The sequence below is a fragment of the Felis catus genome, chromosome B2, assembly GCF_018350175.1.
Source record: "Felis catus isolate Fca126 chromosome B2, F.catus_Fca126_mat1.0, whole genome shotgun sequence".
Lineage (NCBI taxonomy): Eukaryota > Metazoa > Chordata > Mammalia > Carnivora > Felidae > Felis > Felis catus.
The window spans coordinates 148,151,503-148,174,665 of record NC_058372.1 but is presented as its reverse complement, the minus strand read 5'-3'; the positions used below and the strand labels follow the sequence as shown (position 1 = coordinate 148,174,665).

Here is a 23,163-nt window from a genome sequence, read left to right as displayed (position 1 = left end):
AAGAAGCCCAAAGAAGAAATTACCTTTAGAGCCCATTATCCCTTCCCTTTTTTGATAAATGGGTGGAAGAAACTGCTCTATAAAGCCTTATATTCATAAGCTCATGTGTAGTAGCACTTTGTGGGGAAACCCATAAAGGGTTCCATGTTGCACTATTCACAGGGATATATTTCCTGAACTGGTGTTACAGTCTAGGTGGGCTGGAGGCTGTCACAATTAGGAAAGCATATTCAAACCATAAAGGCGTTCTAATTTTTCAGAAAACCCTGTAGACCGTAAACTGTTTGGATGGAAAAAGAAACATGAAGGGTAGTGCTAGAGAAAGAGAGACTCTCATCTGGTCTCAAGGAAGATTGGGAACTTGAGTAGGAGCAGTGGGCTGACAAGAGGAGGGGTCTTTTCCTTGGACCCTTGGACACAGGCCTGGACGCACCTTGCAGGACGTGATCTTGCAGGACTCGGCACGGCTTCGAGCACACACATCTGCACTTCTGGGAGGTCACATCAAGACAAAGAATGACTCATTGGTTAATTCATTTAACGACCGTGGTCCTGTGCCGGGCGCTCCCGAGACGGTTTTTGTAACTTTCGTAACTTGCGAGGGTGACTCCGGGACTCAGCGTGCGGTCATACTCACAGTTAAGATTTCTTAACGGCAAAAGGGCAGACAATGCAACATCGGCAAGGGGAAGGTGCACGAGGCCACGGCCCGGGAGACCTGGCCTGTGCGGCCAGCAGTCCTCCCTCAGGGACGTCACGGGGAGCTCGGATTCTTCAGCAACAATTGTGACAACACGTGTAAAGTGCCATCTACCAGGAGGACTCAATAGAGACTTGGGACTCCGTGTTTTTCCTGGGCTGGTCGCATAGGCACCCTCCCCCCGGCACTGTCCACACCTGCGGACTCCTGGAAGGAGAACGCGTGTTGGGCATCAACTGTGCTGTCCACACCGGCATCCCGGGCACGGGGGCCCTCGATGCTGCTCCAGAGCCGCGTTCTCGGGGCCCGCCGGTGGCCTCTAGGACAGGAGCGGTCTCAGGCCCCCCGTGTTGTCTTTTCCACACAGAGCCCGGGACCGTGCTGCGTGGACAGCGATGGACGATCAGGGCCCGGGGGCCGTGCCGCGTAGCTGATGTCGGAACATCAGTCCCTGCCCTCGTGGAGCTGGTTGTCTCCTTGGAGAGGCTGCAGCTTATAAGATCACGCTAACTGAAAGGAAGATTCCAGCGTGGGCCGAGGCCTTGGAGTGTCAGAGCGACTAGAGGGAGGGCTCATGGAGCAGGGCAGTGGACGCAGAAGGGGTGCCTAGTGAGAGGTCTCCGGGAAGGTGCCTTTAGACTGGCTGGCTGGGTGCCCCTAGCCAGGCAGAGAGCACGGCAGGGAAGGGGCCGCACCTGTAAGGAAAGAAGGGAGCGTGGGCGACAGCAGAGGCTCAGATTAGACCGATTTTCAGGGCTAGCCTATGACTCGGGCCGTTTCTGCTCCCAGAATTTCTTCCCACCCTCTTATCAAAGCCTCAGATTGTGCGGTCAGGTGTTTCAATTTATAAATTGAGTTAAAACGTGTGACATGGGGTGCCTGGGTGGCGCAGTCGGTTAAGTGTCCGACTTCAGCCAGGTCACGATCTCGCGGTCCGTGAGTTCGAGCCCCGCGTCAGGCTCTGGGCTGATGGCTCAGAGCCTGGAGCCTGTTTCCGTTTCTGTGTCTCCCTCTCTCTCTGCCCCTCCCCCATTCATGCTGTGTCTCTCTCTGTCCCAAAAATAAATAAAAACGTTGAAAAAAAAATTAAAAAAAAAAAACAAACGTGTGACATAATTACACATTGGGGGGTAACACTAGTCGGTGGTGATCCTGTTAAAATATATTAAGATCGGACAGGAGAGAATGGAAGACACAGGGCAATTGTGCTTTAAGAGGTGAGTTTTCAGGACGCCCTGGGGTGGGGCTCAGCCACTTTCGGGTCTGACTTCGGCTCAGGTCGTGATCTCACGGTTCCTGAGTTCAGGCCCCGCGTCCGGCACTGTGCTGATGGTGTGGAGCCTGCTTGTCATCCTCTGTCTCCCTCTCTCTCTCTCCCCTCCCCTGCTCACTCGCTCATTCCCCTCAAAAATAAATACACATTAAAAAAGAAAAAGTGTGTTTTTAGGCTTGTTATCTTTGTTCCAACCTCCATTATTGGCCCCGTGGCCAGTAGAAAACGGATCCAACTACTTGTCTGTGTTCATTTTCCCTTTTTATAGTGCGAGGGTGACGACCCACGTACAGGCACACCTCGTTTTATCGTACCTCACAAAGAATGCGTTTGTTTGTTTGTTGTACGAGTTGAAGGTTTGTGGCGACGCCGCATCCGCCAAGTTTACCGTTTTTCCGACGGCGCTTGCTTGCTTTGTGTCTCCGTGGCACGTTTTGGCAATTCTTGGCATACTTCACCCTTCCTCGCTATTATCGTGTTTGTTACGGTGATCAGGATGTTACCGTTGTAACTGTTTCGGGGGCACCATGGAGGGCGCCCGGGTGCGATGGCACACTTACTCGATAACTGTGCTTTCCGACTCTTTCACGGACCAGCCGTTCCCTGTGTGCCCTTCTCTGGGGGCCTCCCGAGCCCCTGAAACACGGCAGGATCGAAATGAGGCCAGTTACCCCACACCCTACGGTGGAGTCCCACGTCCTTCACTTGACATCGCTTCCTGAGGAAGGCGTGTTGAAAGCTGAGAAGGGCCAACAGCTGGGCCTTTCGCATCCACCAGGGAGCCACGTTGTGAAATCAAAAGAAAGGTTCTTGGATGAAACTAAGAGGGCTGCTCCAGTGAACGCGCAAATGATACGCAAGCGAAGCAGCCTTATTGCTGAAATGGAGAAAGTTCTCGTAGCCTGGATAGATGAAGTGAGCCCTGTTTCCCCTAAGCCGAGACCGGCCCAGAGCAAGGCCTTAATTCTCTGGACTTTGCTGAAGGCCGAGAGAGGTGAGGAGGCTGCAGGAGGAGAGTCTGACGCTGGAAGGATCGGTCCCTGAGGCATCGGCAAACAAACCGCCTCCGTGACATCAGAGGTCCAGGTGGGGCGGCAAATCATCCCGAAGATGGAGCGGAGATGATTGATGAAGGTGGCTACGCTAAGTCTAGATTTTCAGTGTAGACAAAAGTGCCTTCTGTTGGAGGCAGATGCCATCGTGGACTGTTGTAGCTGAAAGAAGTCGGTGCCCGGCTTCAGGCCGATGCCCGTTTACTGTTCCAGAAATCATAGTGTTGCATTTCCGTTGAGCCTGATGCTCAAGAAGGTCAGGAAAGAGTTTTGTGTTTTTTTTTTTTAAGTTTATTTATTTCTTGTGAAAGAGACAGAGTGCAAGGGGGGGGGGGGAGGGGCAGAGACAGGGAGGCTGTCACGTGGGCTCTGTGCAGAGCCCGACCCGGGGCCTCAAACTCGGGCAAGTGTGAGCTCCTGACCTGAGCTGAAATCAAGAGTCGGGTGCTTAACCGACGGAGCCACCCAGGTGTCTCAGGAAAGAATCCTTACGACATTTCAGGGTGCAGTTTAGGGGGGCACCTGGGTGGCTCTGTCGGTTGAGCATCCGACTTCGGCTCAGGTCATGATCTCGCGGTCCGTGAGTTCGAGCCCCGCATCGGGCTCTGTGCTGACAGCTCGGAGCCTGGAGCCTGCTTCGGATTCCGTGTCTCCCTCTCTCTCTGCCCCTCCCCTGCTCATGCTGTATCTCCCTCTGTCCCAAAAATAAACAAACGTTGTAGGGTGCAGTTTAGGAAGTTAATTTAAGTAGCATGAAGACAGGACCTACAGGGAGAAAGAGCTGCCCTGGCCGCGTGAAGCTGGTGGTTACATGCTCGAGTGGGAGAGGACGCCAGGGAGGTATTAGATCGTAAATGGTTTTTTGAACTTCTACTTGTAAAACCACTTTTGCAAGATTTCCCAGGTGCTTCTCAGTTTGATGTGAACTATTGGTGAGGCTGTTGGACAGGCAGTCATGAGACGCTTTAAGAATGTAGCCGCCAGGGTGTATCTGATCCTTGCGGGACCGGTGCAGGCCATAGGTCAGCCTTCTGGACTGATGGTGAACATTTTCCTGCTTCTCTGCTTCATCAGTAGGGCCCTTCAGAATGTACTGATCTGCTTTGCCTTACGTTCTACAAATGGAGCCACGAAACCTGGATGACAGCACGTGTGTTTACAACATGGTTTACTGAATACTTTAAGCCTGCTGCTCAGAGAAAGATTTTGTAAAAAATAGGACTGCTCGTTGATAATGTGCCTGGTCACCCAAGAGTTCTGATGGAGATGGACAGTCAGAGGAATGTTGTTTTCGTGCCTGCTAATCCAGCATCCGTCCTGCAGCCCATGGATCAAGGAGTAGTTTTGACCCTCGAGTCTTACTATTTAAGAAATAGATTTCCGGGGTGCCTGGCTGGCTCAGTTGGTTGAGCATCTGACTTCGGCTCAGGTCATGATCTCCCGGTTCGTGAGTTCAAGCCCGGTGTCGGGCTCTGTGCTGGCAGCTCAGAGCCTGGAGCCTGCTTCGGATTCTGTGTCTCCCTCTCTCTCTCTCTGCCCCTTCCCTGCTCGTGCCCTGTTTCTCTGTCTCTCAAAAACAAATGAACGTTAAAGAAAGAAAGAAAGAAAGAAAGAAAGAAAGAAAGAAAGAAAGAAAGAAAGAAAGAAAGAGAAAGAAAGAAAAAGAAAGAGAAAGAAAGAGAAAGAAAGAGAAAGAAAGAGAAAGAAAGAAAAAGAAAGAAATACACTTCCTAAGGCTATAGCTGCCGGAGATAGTGATTCCTCTGATGGATGTGGGCAAAGTAAACTAAAAACCCTGTGGAAAGGATTCACCATTCTAGATGCCATGAAGAGTATTCATAGTTCATGAGAAGGGATCAGAATACCAGTCTGATACTGGTATTTAATGGCGTTTGGAAGAAGTTGATCCAACCCTCATAGAGGACTTTGAGGGATTCAAGACTTCAGTGGAGGCCGTAACTGCAGCTATGGTGGAAATAGCAAGAAAACTAGGATTAGAAGCAGAGCCTAAAGATGGGACTAAGTGGCTGGGGAGTCATGATGAAACTTGAACGGATGAGGAGTTACTTCTTACGGATGAACAAAGTAAGTGGTTTCTTGAGATGGACCCTACGCCTGGGGAAGATGCTGTGAAGGCTGTTGAAACAACAACAGAGGATTTCGAATATGGTATAAACTTATTGGTAGAGCAGCGGCAGGTTTGAGAGGATTGACTCAAATGTTTTTTTGTTGTTGTTTTACATTTATTTATTTATTTTTGAGAGACCAGGAGAGACAGCGTGAGCAGGGGAGGGGCAGAGAGAGAGGGAGACACAGAATCCGAAGCAGGCTCCAGGCTCCGAGCTGTCAGCACAGAGCCCGACGCGGGGCTCGAACCCACGAACCCCGAGATCGTGACCTGAGCCGGAGTCGGACGCTTAACCCACTGAGCCACCCAGGCGCCCCAGGATTGACTCAAATTTTGAAAGAAGTTCTGTGGGTAGAATGCTATTAAACAGAATCGTGTGCTGCAGAAAAATCATCTGTGAAAGGAAGAGTTCAAGTTCACTGTTATCTTGTTTTACATTTGAAATGGACACCAGCGCCCTAGCCTTCAGCGTGCACCGCTCTGATCGGCCAGTGTCCACCACTGATCGGTCAGCAGCCGTCGAGGTTGAGATATTTGCTTTGTTGTGGCGGTCTGGAACCAAACCTCGGTCTCTCCAACTTAGGCCTGTAACTACAGCTGAAGAAACAGATCAGATGTTTTCAAATCTGTGATTTCGTACTAATACTATTTTTGTTAGTTGCTCACCCACGAGATTGCTACTGAACCAATTCCCTGTGAAAATTGTAAATAAAGGGGAACAAATTAAGCATTTACCCAGTCTTGTTTATACGAACTAAATAGTTAACAAGGTGCCGTTTCTCTTTGTGATATTTCAGTTAATAAGTGAAGAATGCATTACAGAATTAGGAAATCACCGTTTTCAAGCCCTAACCAATTAGTAACTCTTGGATCATAGATGCTGCTAATGTCGCAGACAGAGAGACAGCCAGACGGTATAAGCCTTTTGACAGAAGAGCACAACACCACTTTGAAACTTGCCTCCCCCCCCCGCACCCCTTCCCCCCAAGTTGAACCTCAGTTTGTCTCTAGATCTAACTTCAGTTTTCAGGAGACGCAAAGAGCAGATAAACATCGTAAACACCACCATAGGGGCACAGTGAGATAAACACAGACTGTAGAAAAGCATAGAACAAAAGATGTGTTTTCTACAATAATAAATTATAATGGGGTCAACAAAATAGATGGAGGGGAATGTATGGGATAAGAGAGACCTCGGAAAAATACCACAGAACTCCAACTGTAGCATATAGACCTTACCTGGGTCTGGGTTCATTTAAGCTACTTAAAACCAACAATGAAAAACAGGAACTTCAACATCTGGATGTCGGTGGTATTAAAAATAATGACTAATATCTCCATGCGTGTGATAATAACATTCGTGGTTAGAATAGTTGTTGTTTTTCAGAGATAGATGTTGACATCTATGAACGTATTGAAATGATGCATGAGATTGTTTCAAAATTATATGAGAAGAGAGTGGGTGGGGGGCACAGATGGCAAATATTGGCTACGAGTTGATTATTGTTGAAGCTGGGTGTTGAGGACATGAGAGCCCATTATGTGTTTTCGTGTGTGTGTGTGTGTGTGTGTGCGTGTGTGTGCACGGGCGCACACGCGCGCACACACACAGATACAGAGTCTCCATTGGAAAAAACTGAACTTGTAGGTTGCAGACAGCAGTAACCAAAAGGGTGGTACAATGAGAGGCTTGTGAGATTTCTGCTGAGATGAAGGAAAGTAGTGTTTGTACTGGGTTTAAAAAAAGATGAAGAATGAATGGGGCTGATCTTAGCATTTCGTCCCTGATACTCTGCATTACCACTGACGGAAACACGGCGAAGCTAATCCTTTTCGTTATCACCCTGTGGTCCCCTAATAAAATACCGAAGTAGGAGGAATCCCTGTGGCTTCTACCTGTGTGTCTGTTTCTTGAGAAGAGTTACTCGGCACCGAAAGGAAGCTGTTCCTTATCTGTTCCTCAGGTTGTTGGCTCCCTTACCACCGGCCACGGAATCGATTGTCTTTACAAATCTCCTTATCAGTCTTTGTTTTGCTCTTTGTTACCTGCCTTCAGGTTCAGTGCTCCAGCTCACCATTCCATGACCCACTCTGCTGTTTTCGCGTTGGTTTTGTTTAGGTTGCAATCCTTCGTGGCGTCTTCGGTGGGCGGTATGGAAATAATGAAATTCATCCAGCGGTCTCTAACTCCATGTGCACGTTCAGTGTGTCAGGGCCTTTGTGCTTCCCCTTCTGTCTGCACCCCTGCCCCAACCTCTGCCCCTCAGCACCCCTGCCGGAGAATCCCAAGCAGGCTCCACACTGTCAGCGCAGGGCCGGACTTGGGGCCCCGTCTTACAAACGTGGTCGTGACCCGGGCTGAAATCAAGCTTTGCTTGCTTAACCCGCTGAGCCACCCAGGCGCTCCGTGAAGTATTTTTTATGTACATTGTTTCAACATTGCATGTTACTTGTAATGTGTGTGATTCCTCGTGTGGAGTTTTGGTGGCAAATTTGTAATCGTTGGATGCTACTGTGTGCTAAGGACCACCCTGGTCTAACCTTCTGGCTTTCACTGGGTTTATTCGCAAAAAAACAAAAGCAAACAAATAAAAAACAATAACTTTTTTTTTTGACATAAGCAGAACGTACAGGCCATGGGAAGCTATGGAAACATTAAACCAAAGTCAGAAACCAAACAAAAACATCCATACATATACCACTTTCCAAGAATGGAGAGTTGTTATTTCAGTGTCTTATTCTGGGTTGGTCCTGTGTTGGCCCGAAGGTTGTTTGCAAAATTGGATGTTGATAGCAAGTAAAGGTGGATAAAATGTTAGAAAAAATGTGAGAGAGGTTGCTTTTGATGGCTAAGGGCCTTGAGTATACATTAAATGCTACGATAAAAATGGAAGTTTAGGGGTGCCTGGCTGGCTCAGTTGGAGCGTGCAACTCTTGATCTCAGGGTGTGGGTTCGAGCCCCACGGTGGGTGTAGAGATTACCTAAAAGTAAAATATTGTAAAAAATGGAAGTTTTAGAAAATCTGGAGTTTTAATGGTAGAGAAATGAAACGTTACAAACCTGTGATTAGAGCCTCTAGACAAATGTAAACATTGGCTTCATACAGGTAAAAAAACAGCATTTTTGGTACCATTCTTGAATGGACCGGGCAAAAATGGTGTCTATGAATTGATTATGTTATTGAGTTGTTGTAATGACCCATGAGGTAGATTCTGTTATTATTCCCATTCCCATTTGAATCTCATTCCCGTGCAAATAGGAAGCCAGGCTGAGAGGTGAGGCACTTTGCCCAGGTCAGCAGGTGAGATAAGGAAGCTAACTTGTGCCCGTACTTTTGATCACTAGGCCATAATGCCTCCTGCTACCATGATGCCCCTCTTGCTGAAGGAGGTAGTTATTTTCATGAGATGTGATTGGTAATTTGGGAAGAAAATTGTACTCAGATTTTTTGAGACCTTTGAGAGATAAAGCCAGGTGATACTCTTTGGAATTCTAAATGGCATTTCCAGCCAAAATGGTGTGTGTGACCTGTCATTCCTTCTCCATAATTGAATACAGGATTTGATGAACTTTTTTAGCCTAGATGTTTACTTAGACGTCATAACTCATTTATGACTCAACTGATCTTTAAAAATTTAGTTTTGAGTAATTTATACAAAAGAAGAGTCAAGGAGTGGGGAGTTATCCTCTGCCTCCTGAAGGGCAGTGTCTACGTAGATTGTTTGGAATTCTTCTGAGTGGGCTATTTGTTCTTCTCTGTTTATTTATTCAGTCATTTATTTATATCAGCATGGACTCTGGGGCCGTCTTAGTCCATTCAGGCTGCTATGATACCACAGACTGGGTGGTGTCTAGACAACAGAAATGTATTGCCTACAGTTCTGAGGCTGGAAGTCTCAGGTCATGGCACCTGCTTGGTTGGGTGAGGGCCTGCTTTCAGGTCACGGACTTCGTGTATCTGCACGCGGTGGAAAGAGTCCAGGGGTCTCTGGAGCCTCTTACGAAGCGAGAATCCCGTTCATGAGGTCCCACCCTCATGGCTGAGGCATTTCGCGGAGGCCCCACCCACTAACGCCATCACCTTGGCAATTAGGGTTTTAACACAGGAGTTTGGAGGATGGCACACAAACTTTCAGGCTGTAAGAAGGGTTATTATTTCACTCTTTGGATTATAATCCAGGGCTTTATTTTGCTACTCAAATGGCTCCCCGTTTTAATAATTGGGGACTCTTTCAATCAGCTTTTGTATCCTTGACATACCCCATCGATTTGCGTATAACTCCCTTACTTGACGGCTCGTCTTACGTATTTTGTGTATTGCTCCTAGACTCGGCCATTTCTCCAAGGAGCTGTGGTTCCTTTTATTGGGGAGTGGTATTAGAAGCAAAGATCTGGGTGCTACGTGAACTTGTGGGTACTGGCTTATTGTTGCTTCTAGGCCCTCTCAGCTAACCTAACGAGCAAATGGATGTATGTCTACTGACCTGGGTGTATATAGAGCATACCTACCAGTATTTGAATGTGTAACCATCTCTGTTTGCGTTAATTTAAATAGGAGTCCATACTGATGTGTCGAACTCTAATCCGTTATCCCATAGATCATTCTAGACGCCTCCCCTTGCTTACTCTACCGCTGAGAAGCCTCATTGCCACCATGCACTTATTTAATTGTTCAGTTCCGGGATAAATGACTCGTGGTGTGAGAATTGTTAAATTCTACCCACGTGGGATAACTCGATCAACTCGAGTACATGGACTCCGTGGAATTTCTTTCGCTTTTAGTCTTACAGACTCCGCTCATTTCTGAAGTTACTTAGCTCAGCACCTTATCCCCCCTCTTCCTTTGCTGAGGTGGTTTCATACATTTGTAATGCATTCAGATTCTTTGGCCGTATGCTGCCTCCCACTAGACAGCCTGACTTCTCCAAATGTTTTCTTAAAATTTTACTACACCTGTGAGTTCTGACGAATACGCCCTTCCTCACCATCAGAGTGTCGTGTGGGGTAGTTTTCTCACCCGCAGAGATGCCCTGTGCGTCTTTCTCCCTTCCCTACAGCCCTGGCAGCCGTGGGTCTCTCTCTTCTCTCCGGCTGTAGTTTGGCCCTTTCCACAGCGTCGTATAATTAGAATTACACAACACGCGGCCTTTGCGCACTAGTCCTTTGCACTTAGCAATACGCGTCGAAGCCTAATCCATGTTTTTTCGTGGCTCGTTGGCACATTTTCTCTTTTGCTGAATAATAATCTCATTGTGCGGAGGCGCCACAGCTTGTGTGTCCACTGCCCTGCTGCAGGACCGTTTCGGCACCTTCCGTTTGGGATGGCGGTGAATAAAGCTGCTGTCCGCGTTCACATGCAGGTTTTGTGGGGACGTCAGTGTCCAGGTCAGCCGGCTAAGCACCTAGTAGTGTGGGTGCCAGGTCACACGCTAAGATCGTATCTGGCTTTATAAGAAGCCGCCAGTCTTCCAAAGTCATTCCCATTTGCATTCTCAGCAGCAGCGAATGAGGAATGTTAGTGCCCCGTATCCTTGCCAAAAATGATAGTCTGTTTTCCAACGTTAGCCACTCTCACAGGTGTATATAGTGGGATCTCACTTTTAACCTCACTTCACGAAGGACAGATGGGCATCTTTTCATGTGCTTATTTATCGTATCTGTATCTTTTCCGATGAAGTGTCTGTTCAGATCCTCGACTCCGTTTTAATTGGGTTGCCTGTTTTCTTCTTGTCGAGTTGTAAGTGTTCTTTGTATGTTTTAGACACAAGCCCTTTAATGTGATACGCAAGATAGCAAACAGGATGGGTATCGTAGTGCAGTAAGATGAACGGAGATCACAAGGAGAATGAGTCGGTGCCGACTTTCTGTTTCCGGCCTGGGTCTCTGGGACACTGGGGAGCACTGGTAGCAGAAAAGAGGAGAGCTGAGAGTTGAAACCCCTTTGGGAAGAAGGGGATGGAGGTGACTCAGTTTTGAGTCCAGATGGAAGAATGTCCAGGGACCGGAGATCAAAAATACATTAGGGTTCCTGCTTCACATTTTGCTGTCATTGTCCTAGATGAGTGAGGAGAAAGCGGAAGTAAGGCGCAGATAGGAAGTTGGGACAAGAACAGTCACAAAAGTGATGAAGTTTTAGGAAGGAATCAAGTGTCAGACGTGAACCGCTGTGAAGGACCGAAGGACACCGTTGAAGAGAGTGTAAAATTTGCATTGTCTGTCTTCTTGGAGGTCAAGTCAGCCGTCAGTTTACTTCAACGTCCTGTGCCTTTTGTACCTGGGGACTGTGATTTATTCTGTCAGGAGAGCCCCCTCTCACTTTATTGAGTCTTATCTTCAGCACCTGGTAGAACTTCTCAAACTGAATTTTACACAACGGGGACTCTTTTGCCCCCTGGCCAGACAGGGTCAGAGTTTTCTTTTGTCTAATACAACTGTGTAATTATACATCCGTAGCTATCCGTCTGTCTGTAGCGTAAATTGACTGTTTTAGTAGTGAATTCATTGAAGAAATTATTTGCCTTCTCAACTATACCACTCTCTCGAAGCATCGAAGCATCGTAGGGGTTGTGACTTTAGTCCCCAGCAGAATTAATTAACACATGTTAATTCTGTGGCTGGTCTGATGTCGGGAACAGGCAGCTTATTCCCTGGAGTCATAAGGATATGCTTCCTTTTCTTCTTTTGGTCACTGAAAGTACAATTTTCTATTTCCTTTTTTATCTGACTGTCCCTAAGGATGGTAATTTATTGAGTAATTCACAGAGGGGACACGGTAGTGAAAAATAATTGCCGTCACAGATTTACAATTATTGATAGCCTGTCTGTGATTTGGAGTTGGTTGATGAATGGCGTACCAGCACGAAGCACCAGTCTCACAACACACGATTTTGTATGTTCAACATGAAAATATGCAAAAGCACTTTGCCTGAAAATCCCGTGTGTATATTCAACAGTTGTTGTTATCAGACTGAAAATTGATTTCACTGACACTGACCACATAACATGGAATAGCAGGGAACAGTTATTGATCATCCTGAGCTGATTGTTGTTAATACCATTGGATTTCGTGCCCCTGAGAGAAAGGATACTTTGTGCTGCCAACAACAAAAGATGTGAATTTGTGCCGCGAACACTTTTTTAGCACCTCAACTGCACCAGTATTATATTCTCCTGTTCACTTCCCCTCCTAGAGTCTCACTCACCTTGAGTATTGGAAGCAGCGGTTACTATTTCCAGAAAGATCTGAGTGCTTGGTAAGGCTTCCCTGCACAGCACGGTAGCATAGTGCCGGCCCAAGTACACACTGAAAGGTGCTGTTGGAAAGCAGCTGTGTAACGTGATGTAACGTCTGTAGCTTAAAAAAATTTTTTTTAATGTTTATTTATTTTTGAGAGAGAGAGAGAGACAGAGCACAAGCAAGGGAGGGGCAGAGAGAGGGAGACACAGAACCCGAAGCAGGCTCCAGGCTCCAGGCTCCGAGCTGTCAGCGCAGAGCCCAGTGCGGGTCTTGAACTCATGAACTGTGAGATCATGACCTGAGCTGAAGTCAGACGCTTACCGACTGAGCCGCCCAGGTGCCCCATGTCTGTAGTTTCAAGTTGCTGAAGTTTTAACTTTTGCCATTTTTACTGTTTTTTTTTTTATACTGGCAAAATATACATAACCTAAAACTTGCCATCTTGAACACTGCAAGTGTATAATTCATTGGCATTAATTACACTCCCCATGTGCACTGTGACCATGACCTCTGTCTCCTTCTACATCTTTGCCTTCCCTGGAAACCGATTAAGTAGTAAATTCCCCATCCTCCCCTCCCCTCCGTCAGTCCCTGGTAACTCCTAATCTACTTTGTCTCTCTGAATTTGCCTCTTCTAGGTAGTTCATAGAAGTGGAATCAGAGGATATCTATCCTTGGTGTTTGGGTTTTTTTATTTACCATACTGTTTTCGGGGTTTCCCCTGTGTTGTAACATGTATCAGGACTTAAGTCCTCTTTGTGGATAAATAATATTCCATGTATGTGTACACATCTTTATGTTCTTTTTATATTTCAGATCAATCTTAGCATAACAGGCCATTTTTCTATATGTTTGATGCTCACAGAGGTGTCATCGAGGTTAATGTTACTCTTTTTAATTCTTTCCCAGGTCTGACAGATGAAAAAGTGAAGGCGTATCTTTCCCTTCATCCCCAGGTGTTAGATGAGTTTGTATCTGAGAGCGTTAGTGCCGAGACCGTAGAAAAATGGCTCAAGAGGAAAAACAACAAACCAGAAGGTAAGATCTCATTCGGATCGAGCGGGGATTGTTTTCTAGTTTACGGCGACAAAAACAAACAAAACTGAGTGTTTAGTGCATGCTAGAAAGTATAAAGTAGACAGAATTAGCATTTTTAATTCTGTAAAAGTTTTACTGTGTTTCAAAAGATAAAAGAAGTTAAAATGAGAGGAAATAAATCCACTGAAGTAAGATCCTTGGCTACAAAAACTTGGCAAAGTACTTGTGAAAATTTATTTGGCTATGACATGTTGAAAATGCAGAAGGTAATATTAGCCTTGATTTTGTTCAGCAGTTACTATTAATGATTATACAAATGTTCTTTAGATTTCAAAAGCGTATTTATATTACTGCATTTTGCAAAGAGAAATCATTAAATAATTTTCATGTGGACACAGTAGGAAGAGAACTCGACTTTGCATTAGACATTTTGTTCACACTCATGAACTTAAGATGCTGTTATATTTATGACAAAAGAAATGTGGACTCAAAAGGGATGGGAAGTGAAATAAATTTCCTCCCAAGTTGAACATGTGTTAATATATTGGATTTGAATATTGTGGCATAGTTTTAAATGAATTTATATTTGGCCAAATAAGACTTCTTGTTTCCCAGAATGTTCTTCTCAGAGTAGAGATTTATATTACATATGATTTTGACTCTATGAAGAACTTTTATGTTAGAAACAAATATATGCTATTTTTCTGGAAATTTATTTAGTGTAACAATGCCATAAGTAAAGCTTATAAATATCACTATTAAGATGTTATGCTGTTAGATCTGTGGCCCTCGTATGCTCCTTGGGCTGAGTTTCCTCCAATTTTCAAAGTGTCTATAATTTTCTTCCAGAGTTTTTATAATAAAGAAACCTTTACAAAAGAGAGCTTTTGACATTGAAACACAAATTAGATTTTAAAGTACATGTACGTGAGTCTGTGTATATGTGTGTGGATTGAGAGGGAGAGAGAAATAGAAATAAATTGCAGAAACAAACGTAGCATTTTTTTTTTCAAAACAATCACAGCTTTTAATAGAACAAAGCTTGATGTGGCATATTCAGCTATAACATACCTCAGACATTTGGAAGCAGTCTGAGATGTTTGACGCTTTGAACGTGTGACTCAGTTGTGCTTAACGCGCCTCATATAAAGATGCAGATTTCATCAACTTGCTACATAATGATGGATAATAATATAGTGCAAGAATAAGGGATATTTACGAGATGGGAAATTGAGTATAGGGCTCAGAAGATGACAAATCTTGCGTCGCGTCTTAGTGTTACAGTGATGTTATTAAACGACTCTTAGATTTTTATAACGATTTGGATGTGCCATTCCGTGGCTTTCAAATCTGTTCTCTGTCTTGGTGAATCCAATACTACTTTACACTGTTGAGTACATCCACTCAAGAGGTAAATGATTATTGAGAATAGCAGAGTGCGGCTGAAGCAGTGCTCCCTTGTACCTGAAGACAAAACTGTCCTTACACAGAGGCCATCTCGCTTGGTGGCCCCCCGGAGGGCTCGGGACCACTGCTGGGATCAGGAACCAAGAGAAGCTGAATGCGTGTGACCCGGGGCTTCCCTGTAGCGGTGGGGCCCCTGCAGACAGGCTGCGCGCAGCTTAGGGCGGAAACACTACAAGGGAACCTTTCATGGTACGCCTGCCTGCGGGCGGCTGGGCCCCTGCGCCCCTTCCAACAGGGAGAACCTTCTCGGGACTCAGGACGCAGCCCCTGCAGCCCCTGGCAACCCAGGTTTAGGGCTAACCCTGTGGGCGTGGCTTGGGGACAGCCCCGCCCACGTGTGCGGAACTACTAAAAGCCAGTTCCGGGTCCTCGTGTCTTGTGTGTGATTCTGGATTAAGGCTGAAGCCTTGTGTCTCTTCTCCATCGCGCCCTTACTCTTTTTACAATTTTGTGTTCTCCTCAACGAGGCCTCCTTCTCCTTCCAAGGGGCTTCGTGGGAAATGCTCGGAGGAAGGACATTTTTGTCGAGACGGCTTTTTGGGGGGGGGGGGTGGTATTTCTGTTCCACGCCAGACCCGGGAACAGAAAGCGTGAGAGACAGAAGTTCTGGGAGAATATTATCGAAAGTCGGGCCTGTCCGGATGGTTTCCCTTTGTGTCGGTTTAGTGAGAGAAAGCGGACGGATGGAAACCGTGCTTTATGCACAAGGACTCGGTAAACGCTCACGTAGCTTATTTTTCAACCACGGATAAGCCGGCCTCGTGTGGAAATGGTCTACGCTACGGGGAGGTCACGTGAAGGGGTGCGGTACTCCGTTCCGAGAAAGGCCATCTGCGAAATTTCAGATTTAAGCGAATGAGTGAATAACAGATGACGTCTGCTTCTCACACATCCGGCTTGCAAGCGGTTTTGTCGCGATGGCGTCACGATGACGTCACGATGACGTCACGCTGTCCAAACCGCTGGCGTTCCTTCGTGCACGTGCTGTTCTATCGAGCGCCTTGCTCGTTCGGTGCTCAGAGAAGCTGAAGACGGAGTGGGGGGCCGATTGCCCCGCGGCGGTACTCCCCGTGCACCGGGTCTGCGTGACCAGGGCGGCTGTAGCGTCCGGGGGTTTTGCGGGTGTTGACCGTTCACATCTGCCGGCAGCGAGCGAGGCTTACGTGGCCGCCTTCCCTTGCTGGGTCGAGGGTGATCCCCGATCGGTACCGGTGAGCCCCTGGGGGGCACTGGCCGCGGGAGTCGCAGTTACTTGTGTATCCCTCGCCGGCAGCACCTCCGATGCCGCGGGGAGGGGCGCTCTGCACGTTTTGAATGAACGAACAAAGGAGGGTTGGAGTCTCAACCTCCAGGTGGCCACCGGTTGTCAGTATTGTGCGTGGAACCAGAACTACTTTCATGCGCTTCCTGTCTCCCCCTGCTCACTGGAAAGCTTCCAGAGGGAAGGGTTTCTATACTGTGATTTGTAAATCCCGCCCGGTGCGTTGTCTTTTCGTGTACGTAGCAAACTCTGTAAAGCGCTATTGAGATTCTAGATGGTTAGGTTTCCGGCGAGTTGGTGCTCAGACCAGTCGAAGAGAGTCGTAAGTTTCTGCCTCCTTCCGGTTAGTCTGACCGAGGCTGGACGTAGTCCAGGCCCGGGGGCTCTGAGCCAGATGGTCTGCAGAGGGGCCCGCCCCACAGCCAATCGCTCTGCTTTGTGTTGGCAGAGAAGGGGGTTGGGGAAAGCCGAACCCCCCAGTGTCTTCAGAGATTGACATTTTCAGAGTCTGTACTGTTACTCTTCTCAGTTTGATTTTCCTGCTTTCAAAACATTTGCGTTTTAAATGCGCAGAGTTCTATCTGTACTTGCGAGGCAAATTGCCTTTTGGAGGTGGACCTCGGATCCAAAATCCCAAATAGTTGGCTTTCAAGCGATGCCGGGAATTGGAAGTAGGGGTTCTTTCTTAAAACTTTAGGTTCTCATTTAGAGAGTGTGTAAATATTCCCTGAAAGTATTGGGGACTGTACCCGTAACTCACAGCCATACTTTGATTTGGGAAAACTTTCAGGAAGCAAACAAAGTTTACCTAGGTCATGAATTGAATTGTTTTACTGAAGTTTGTACTTTGTGTTAATTTTTACGCAAGGCACATTCGGCAGGCCCAGCTGGTACTCATCCAGACTCAGATTACTAAACTATTTAACGTCTCCACAAGTATCAAGGCAGAACTGTCAAAGTGATAAATCAACGTTAGGATACGATGAAGATCCTACCCTTTGCATTTCCGGTGGGAAGGTTCCAAGACGGAACACAGTTTGATGTCCCTAATGCCATTTCAGTATTTCAGTTATGCTCGGGAAGAATCCTGAATTACTTGGACTCTCAGCGATGTCCCCTTTTGGCTTCTAATGTAAAAAGCTTAGTTCGACGTTAGTAAAAACGTACGTACAGCCAGTATGACTGTATTTGGCATCTCCTGGTATTAGAATAATATTTAAAATACATGGGCTTTGTTTAAAATCCCCAAAACGTAACTGTGATATTCATATTCTAAAGGGAAGCTTTTTGGTATTCCAGAGGGCGATTGATTGAACCCAGGTCATTTAAGAATCACGAGTAGCAGTGTCTTTTATGTCCAAGAGTTTGTTACTACTGTGTTTATATGTCTGAAATATTAAATAGCAAACCATCTCACCGTCAGTGTCCCCATACATGTCCAGTAATTAATAATGAAAACATTGGTGCTGTCACCTGCCTTAAATATTTTCAACAGATACATGAATGGCTTCCTTTTTTTTTTTTTTCCTCAGAGGATGGAGTTATTCCATATTTTTCACCTCTCCATGATTCTAGAGATGGAACAATTTTCATTCAAATAAAACTACTAAATACTTCTTACCTAGAATTAGTGAGATTTCCATCCTGTCCCCTAAACCCACTATATGCAGCCTGAAATGCAGATTCAGGAGCATTAGTCCTGCTTAGCGTGTAACAGATGGTTTCTGTGCTAGTGTTTATAATGTCGCGGGATATTAAATTAATGGGGCATGAATTAGTTTGCCAAGGCATGCAACGTTAGAAGGTTTTAGTAAGTAGGACACTAATAAATTACGTGTTAACTATTAGTCCATATCATGAATAAGGAAAAACCCACCTCATTGAAATGGTTTACTTGGAACTTCATTTTGTGCACTTTCTTCTTGAAATTGCTTTGTGTCGATTATGGAAGTTACGTCTTCACATTGAAATTTCATATCTCAGTCTTTTTATTTTCTTTTTTGGAATGGAAACAAAATGTGTTGAATGCCTTGATTTGCATTATAAATAATCATAAGTTCACAATCTGGTTACTAGAAGGGGGATAAAGTTCATTTGCAAAGAGTTACTTGATGTATTCCATGAATTCTGTTAATTGTTCATCTGAGTGCAAAGGTGTATCTTTAATATATTCTTTTTGAGAGTGTTTGGGCTCTGTAGCAATCTAATCAAGTTGATTGGGATTTTGATAATTTTAAAGATTAATTCAGGTCATCACACATTGTTAGTGATTATGAAACTAGTTCAAATAATTTTAGTAGCTTTGTTACAAGCTAGATTGATTTCGGAAGCAGTTTTTGCAGTATCTATAAAGTTCCTACCACCCGTAGCCATTATTTGTACATTCGACATCATTACTGCATTTCCTCGGCAGAAATTTTATTTATAAGTGATTCTAATGAACGAAAATGTTATGAGCTAGTGGATTTTTGAAAGTACTTTATTTTCATCGGTGTTTCTTTGAGTAAAAATCGTATTTTCTGATTGTCCATGTAATAGAAAAGGATGTTGAGTTAAAATCATTGCATCTACTTAATAGAATGTATTTCAACATTTAAGTTGATGTTTTACTTAACACAGGTTTTTAAAACTCAAATGAAAACTTGTGAGAGATGAGTGGTATAACCATTTCTCATTTTTTGAATCTACTTTTTAAAAGCTGCCCGAACGTTTCACAGTGATCTAGATTATTTGATTAAAGATTGAATAATAATTTCTAGTTGAGTGGCCAAGTTGTAGCTGGAATGTGAGCAGATACTACTTATTTCCCTAACCAATGATTCAGTATGCCGATTAGCAAGTATTTCTTGAGGGGCTCTTGGATGGCTCAGTCGGTTAAGAGTCCGCCTCTTGATTTCGTTGCAGGTCATGATCTTGGTTAGAGCCTGCTTGGGATTCTGTCTCTTCCTTTGCCTCTGCCACTCTCTCATGCTTCTGTTCTCTTTCTCTCGAATGAATGAATGAATGAATGAATGAATGAATGAATGAATGAATGAATGAAATCCTGAGTACCTACTATGGGAACGTAATTAGAGAACAAGGGCTAAAAACTTGCTCCCTCGAAGGTCACTTTCTGATAGGAGAACACAGATAATAAACACATAATCAGAGAGTAAGATCGTTTCAGGATTTGTTGGTGTGGATGTTGGAAAACATGTAGCCCAATGTCTAGCAAACAGAAATTTTTACTAGAAATAAATTTGCTCGAGATTTTAAGATGCACATCGTTTGCTTTTAGCCAGTCAGGTGGGGCCTGTGGATTAAGCAGATGCATCTATTTGCTGTGTCCCGGGGTCCTGGTGAGTCACAGGAGCCATGTTCCTTGCGTGTACTGCCCTTGAGGGACGTGTAATCTTCTGGTGTGGAAAGAAGGTACTGTGAGAGTACAGCAACCGAGGCTGTGTAATCCAGTGTTGAGTGGTGCAGTGTGGGTTTTCAGGACCATGCTGGGAGAACCGAGGCCACTAAGAGGTGTGCAGATTGAGAAGGCTCTTTGTGGGCATTGGTTCTTCATCGAGGCCACCGATTCTCTGGTGGGATTCCCACATCACCGTGGACATCCTTCGGGAACTAGTTAGAAATGCCATAGGCCTCATCTCACTCAAAACCCCCGGAATCAGAAACTCCTGCAGTGGGACCTAAAATCTGTGTTTTGATAAGCCCCCTCAGGTAATCCTAGTGCAAGTTTAACATTTGAGAGCCCCCGTCCTGGGCACGGAGGGCCTGGGCATGGAGGGCCTGTGCAAGGGCGAACGCGGTGCTGGTGTTGGCTGGTAGGATCCAAGGCAGGGTTGTGGGGCTTGCTGTGGTTTGCTTCTGGGATAGCCTGGGAGGGAGGGTTGGAATATTTTTCGTATTTTAAGAGTGGGGAGAAGGTAGTGTTAAAATGTTTTGTCTTTCTGCTCTCATTTTAACTGGTTATTCATGTTCCACATTGACTGTAATAGGAAAAGTGGGAAAAAAAAACCCTAAAATAGGTGTTTTAATTGGTAGCTTCACTGATACATGGTGAGTTGCAGAACAGGATATAGTGCCATCTTTTACGAGGTACTAATCATACATATAATTGTGTAGACGAAGAGCTAGTTAAATATGTCATTGTGGTTGGTTGTTTCTGGATTTGGGGGATTTATAAGTTTATATTCTTGTATATGTTGCTTTTTTAATAAAAAAGAAATAGAGTAAACATCAGAAGGAACTTCTAGAGTTTCTCGTATGAAAGGTTTTTCCCCAGGTTTCAGTCATTCTAATTCAGTTTACACCAAGTATCCTCTGCTTGTTTGATTACTTTTCCATTGCAAGGTATAATAAACAATGTATATTTCCCAGTCCTTTGTTGGCTTTTCCCTGCATTTTGCTTCTCCCTTACTAATATGTTATCATTGGTCATTAACACTGTTACATAGGAAGTTGGTGGCTGAAATGGGGTCTAGAAAAACACACAGCTCAATTTCTGTCTCAGGGTCATCATTTTTGGTTTAAAATTCATTCATTTTACTAAAAGTTACCAACTATCTACTGTGTGTTTTGCATTTGCTAAGCACTGGACATGAATTCAGTTGTAATGGAACGTAGTGTTTCTACAGGGGGCACAAAATGAAAAGTTTACAATTTATTCTCTTAGTGACTTCCAAATATACCATACAGCAATGTTAACCATAGTCATCACGTTGTATATTACATCCTTATAATTTGAAGTTTGTAACTTTTGACCGGTTTCACCCAGTCCCTCCATCCTAAGTAAATTATATAACATGCTAAGGTTGAAAGCTTTTTCTCTAAGATCAGGAACAAGACAAAGCTGTCCGCTCTTGACACGTCTATTCAATATGGTACCAGAAGTCCTAGCCTGAGGAGTTAGGCAAGAAAAAGAAGTAAAATGTATCTGATTGGAAAGGAAGAAGTAAAATGTCTCTATTTGCAGATGGCATGATTTTATATACAGAAGGTCCTGAAGACCTCCACCAAAAAATTATTATTAGGTCTTATCAATGAATTCAATAAAGTTGCAGGACACAAAATTAATATGGAAAAATCAGTACTGTTTCTATACACAAACAACAAATTATCTAAAAAAGAAAGTGATGCCATTTATGGTAATATCAAAAATAATAAAACACTTGGGAATACATTTGCTCCAGGAGGTGAAAGCTCTGGTCTGAAAATTACAAGACAACTGATGAAAGAAATTGGAGAAGACACAAGTAAATGGAGATTATCCTGTATGTGCAAGTTGGAAGAATTAATACTGTTAAAATGTCAATACTACCAAAAGCCATCTGTAGATTCAGTGCAATTCCTATCAAGATTCCAATGGCATGTCTTCACAGAAGTAGAAGAAACAAACCTAAAATTTATATGAAACTACAAAAGACTGAATAGCCAAAGCATTCCTGAGAAGGAAGAATGAAGCGGGAGGAATTACACTTTCTGATTTCAGGATATATTGAGCAAAACAGTATGATACTGGCATAAAAAAAAAAATAGGCCAGTGGAACAGAATAAAGCTCAGAAATAAATAAGTATATGAGGTCAACTAATATTTCACAGTAGAGTCAGTTATACTCAGTGGAGAAAGGACAGTCTGTTAAATGGTGCTGGGAAAATCGGACATTCACATGGGAAGAGATGAAACTTGACCTCTATCTTACACCATTCATGACAATTAACTCAAAATAGGTCAGAGATTTAAATGGAAGACCTGAAACCATAAAACTTCTAGAAGAAAACATAGGAAAAAAGCTCCTTGACATGGGTCTTGGCAATAATATTTGGATAGGACACCTAAAGCACAGCAACAAAAGCAAACATAAATAAGTGGGACTACATCAAACTAAAAAGCCTTTGCACATCAAAAGGAAAACTCACCAGTGAAAAGACAACCTATGAATGGTAAAACCATCTGTGTGATAAGGGGTTAATATCCAAAATATATAAGGAACTCATGTAAGTCAACAGCAAAAGAAAAAACAAAACAAAAACAAAACATGAAACAAATAATCCAGTTAAAACTGGGCGAGGGACCCAAGTAGACATTTTTCCAAAGAATATATAGGAATGGCCAACAGGTACATGAAAAGATGTTCAAAATCACCAACTAGGGAAATGAAAATCAAAACAACAGTAAGGTATCAGCTCTTGCTAGAATGGCTAGCATCAAAAAAGAGAAGAGATAGGTCCAAAATCTTTGGGATGCAACAAAAGTGGTTCTAAGAGGGAAGTTTATAGCAGTACAGGCCTACCTCAAGAAGCAAGAAAAATATCAGATAACCAATCTACCCTCACACCTAAAGGAGCTAGAAAGGGAACTAACAAACCCCCAAACCAGTAGAAGGAAGGAAATAATAGAGATTAGAGCAGAAATATACAAAATCGAAACTAAAAAAAACAAAAAAAAAAACAAAAAAACTCACAATAGAACAGATCAGTGAAATCAGGAGCTGGTTCTTTGAAAAGATCAATAAGATTGATAAACCTTTAGCCAGACTCATCAAAGAAAAGAGAGAGGGCTCAAAAAGCAAAATCAGAAATGGAAGAGGAAAAATAACTGACCCCACAGAAATATAAAGGATTATAAGAGAATATTATAAAAAATTATATGCCAGCAAATTGGAAAACATAGAAAAAAATGGATAAATTTCTAGAAACATACAACCTTCCAAACTTAAACTAGGAAGAAATAGAAAATTTGAGCAGAATGGGGTGACTGGGTGGCCCAGTCGGTTAACATCCGACTCTTGATGTCAACTCAGGTCATGATCTCATGGTTCATGAGTTTGAGCCTCTGTTTGGGATTCTCTCTTTTCCTCACTCTCTGCCCCTCCCCTGTGCTTGCTCTTGCTCTTTCTCAATAAAATATTTAAATAAAAGTTTTGAACAGACCAGTTTCCAGCAATAAAATGTAATCTCTAAAAAAAAAAAAAAAAAAAAAAAAAAAAAAAAAAAAAAAAACTCCCAAGGAAGAAAA

At 44.1% G+C, this 23,163-nt stretch overlaps 1 protein-coding gene across 6 annotated transcripts in view; it reads left to right on the top strand.

The window, feature by feature from the left end:
• PDE10A (phosphodiesterase 10A) overlaps nucleotides 1–23,163 on the top strand; it is a 619,063-nt gene that overhangs the window by 416,328 nt on the left and 179,572 nt on the right. For all 6 annotated transcript variants that reach the window (XM_023254564.2, XM_045058341.1, XM_045058340.1 and 3 more), the window contains one exon: nucleotides 13,301–13,429. In XM_023254564.2, the coding sequence (XP_023110332.1) occupies nucleotides 13,301–13,429 (129 nt within the window). The remainder of the gene's footprint in view (nucleotides 1–13,300; nucleotides 13,430–23,163) is intronic.